Below are 2,664 nucleotides of genomic sequence, written 5' to 3'. Positions count from 1 at the left end.
GTTGCGTTTATATTTTTGTTCAATGATTTGTAATGACCTCCATTTTGAGATAGTAGCAGTGGGATAAGGAGTAGTGCCTCTGCAGTCTGAAACACCTCAAATACGTCATGAGGATCGTATCCCATAGCTTTTCCAACGTTTGACCAGTATTTCTGTTTTTACCTTGAATGCACATGACGCAAACATGTCTCACCTCTCTACAGTATGTCCCGTATTTCTCACCTATTGCCTTCTGTTTCTCCTCTGCAGGGAAATGAAGCAAGTTACCCCCTGGAAATGTGCTCGCATTGTAAGTGTCTTTGATTTACTAACTGCCGTTTTTAGTCGGGCACATTCTTAGTCAGGCACATTCTTAGTCAGGCCATTCTTAGTCAGAAAATAAAACCTCCTCCCTCTGCCCTCTCCTACTTTTGCTTGTCTGAGCTTGCTTGCTGTATCTATTTCCTCAGACTAGCCAACATTATCATAGAGCTTCGTACGCTCAAAAGAAACCCAGCCAAAAACACAGACAGCATAGATATATATATTAAACTAAGGCGACACTGAGGATCTCAGCCAGGCGTTCTGCTGGAGCCAGGGGAGACGCTCAGGGACAAGCAAGCAGCCTGAGGAGAGACTTAATTAGTCGGGGATATTTCCAGCTCCGTAAGGACCCGCCCCTCTTCCTCTCCCCACAGACCATGCTTCTCCCCCAACCTTCCTCTCCCTATCAACAGCTGTTCACCTCATCAGCCAGACAGGCAGAAAAAGAGAAAGACAGAAATAGAGACAGACAAAACAGACTGATGGTCCCAATTCTCTCCTGAGCCCTTGTCCTTGGCCCCAACTCTTCAATGTTTGTTTGCAATACGGTTGAAGCGCCACTCCACTGCTCATACAGACAGACAGACAGACAGACAGACAGACAGACAGACAGACAGACAGGACAAGACAGACAGAAGACAGACAGGCAGGCAGACAGGCAGGCAGACAGGCAGGCAGGCAAGGCAGGCAGGCAGGCAGGCAGGCAGGCAGGAGGCAGGCAGGCAGACAGACAGGACAGACGAGACAGACAGACAGACAGACAGACAGACAAGACAGACAGACAGACAGACAGACAGACAGACAGAACAGACAGCAGGCAGGCAGGCAGGCAGGCAGGCAGGTACACAGACAGGCAGACAGAACAGATACTCCCGTGACTAGCCCTCAGCCCAATTACTATTCTTCCTCCTCCTCCCACAACTTGTTCACTTCCCTGAAGGATTTGAAAAGCTTTAGGAATTGAACCTCTTTTCCCGTCCATTCCATCATGAGCTAATGGCTAACGCACTAAGCTAAATGGTTAGCATCTTTGGTCAAGGAACTCTCGTCTCAGTGGCTGGGGCTGGCTGGCTGGGGCCTGCTGCTGGGCTGGGGGCTGCTGCTGGGCGGGCCCGGCCTGCTGCTGGCTTGGGGCTGCTGCTGGCTGGGGCTGCTGCTGGGCCTGGGCCTGCTGCTGGCTGCTGCTGGGTTGGGCTGCGCTGCTGGGCTGGGTGCTGGGGCGGGGCCTGCTGCTGGGCTGGGGGCCTGCTGTGGCGGCTGGGGCTGCTGCTGGGCCTGGGGGCTGCTGCTGGGCTGGGGCCTGCTGCTGGCTGGGGCCTTGCTGCTTGGGGCTGGCTGGCCTGCTGCTGGGCTGGGGCCTGCTGCTGGGCTGGGGCCTGCTGCTGGTGGCTTGGGGCCTGCTGCTGGGCTGTGGGCCTGCTGCTGGGCTGGGTGGCCTTGCTGCTGGGCTGGGGCCTGCTGCTGGGGCTGGGTGCCTGCTGCTGGGCTGGCTGCTGGGTTGGTTGCCTGCTGCTGGGCTGGGCCTGCTGCTGGGCTGGGGCCTGCTGCTGGGCTGGGGGCTGCTGCTTGGGCTGGGGGCCTGCTGTGGGGCGGGGCCTGCGCTGGCTGGGGGCTTCTGCTGGGCTGGCGGGCCTGCTGCTGGCTGGGGCCTGCTGCTGGGCTGGTGCATGCTGCTTGGCTGGGGGCCTGCTTGCTGCGGGCGGTGCCTGCTGCTGGGCCTGGTGCCTGCTGCTGGCTGCGTGGGCCTCGCTAGCTGGCTGGGGCCTGCTGCTGGGCTGGGGCCTGCTGCTGGGCTGGGGCCTGCTGCTGGCTGGGGCCTGCTGCTGGGCTGGGGGCCTGCTGCTGGGCTGAACCAAGGTTGTGGGTCACATGACATTGAATGTGTGAGCTACTTTAGTTAAACCCCTGAAGTTCATTAGTTATTGAGCCTCACTGTTTGCAGCTACTATGTCAACTTCACCCAAAGACACATCTGTAAAGTTAGGCTTTTATCAATCACCACACCCCGACCAGTACAATAGATTCAGCAGGTTATGACACTTTATGACCAGGCAAGTGTACACACACACGGGTGCTGTTGTCGTCATTTTCATGACATTTTCTCTTGGATCACTGAGAATAGGCTCTGTACTTTATTTCATAATTATTATTATGTTTATTTTAATTTTATTTTTTACAGATATTATGGATTTTACTACAATTTCTACAACTACCAACTCAAAAATGCAACAAAAAAAAGTCCAAAACAGTTAAACAAATCTATTTATAATATTTTTAACATTGCTTCCCTAATGAATAATTCTTTATTACAGAGTAAAACATAGCACATAATTTTTTTTACATTTAAAATTAAATTATTAA

At 53.3% G+C, this 2,664-nt stretch overlaps 1 protein-coding gene across 1 annotated transcript; it reads right to left on the bottom strand.

The window, feature by feature from the left end:
• Positions 1-1,337: 1,337 nt before the first annotated feature.
• On the bottom strand, positions 1,338-2,390 carry LOC139024207 (skin secretory protein xP2-like). The gene is made up of 2 exons (XM_070438801.1): positions 2,373-2,390; positions 1,338-2,150 (listed from the first exon to the last, which is right to left on the bottom strand). The coding sequence occupies exons 1-2, from the start codon at positions 2,388-2,390 to the stop codon at positions 1,338-1,340; spliced, it is 831 nt and encodes a 276-aa protein (XP_070294902.1).
• Positions 2,391-2,664: the final 274 nt, after the last annotated feature.

This window comes from Salvelinus sp. IW2-2015, unplaced genomic scaffold (assembly GCF_002910315.2).
Source record: "Salvelinus sp. IW2-2015 unplaced genomic scaffold, ASM291031v2 Un_scaffold1187, whole genome shotgun sequence".
In the NCBI taxonomy this organism is placed as follows: Eukaryota; Metazoa; Chordata; class Actinopteri; order Salmoniformes; family Salmonidae; genus Salvelinus; species Salvelinus sp. IW2-2015.
Note: the sequence above shows the minus strand (reverse complement) of the source record. Positions and strands in the feature narration are given on the sequence as shown.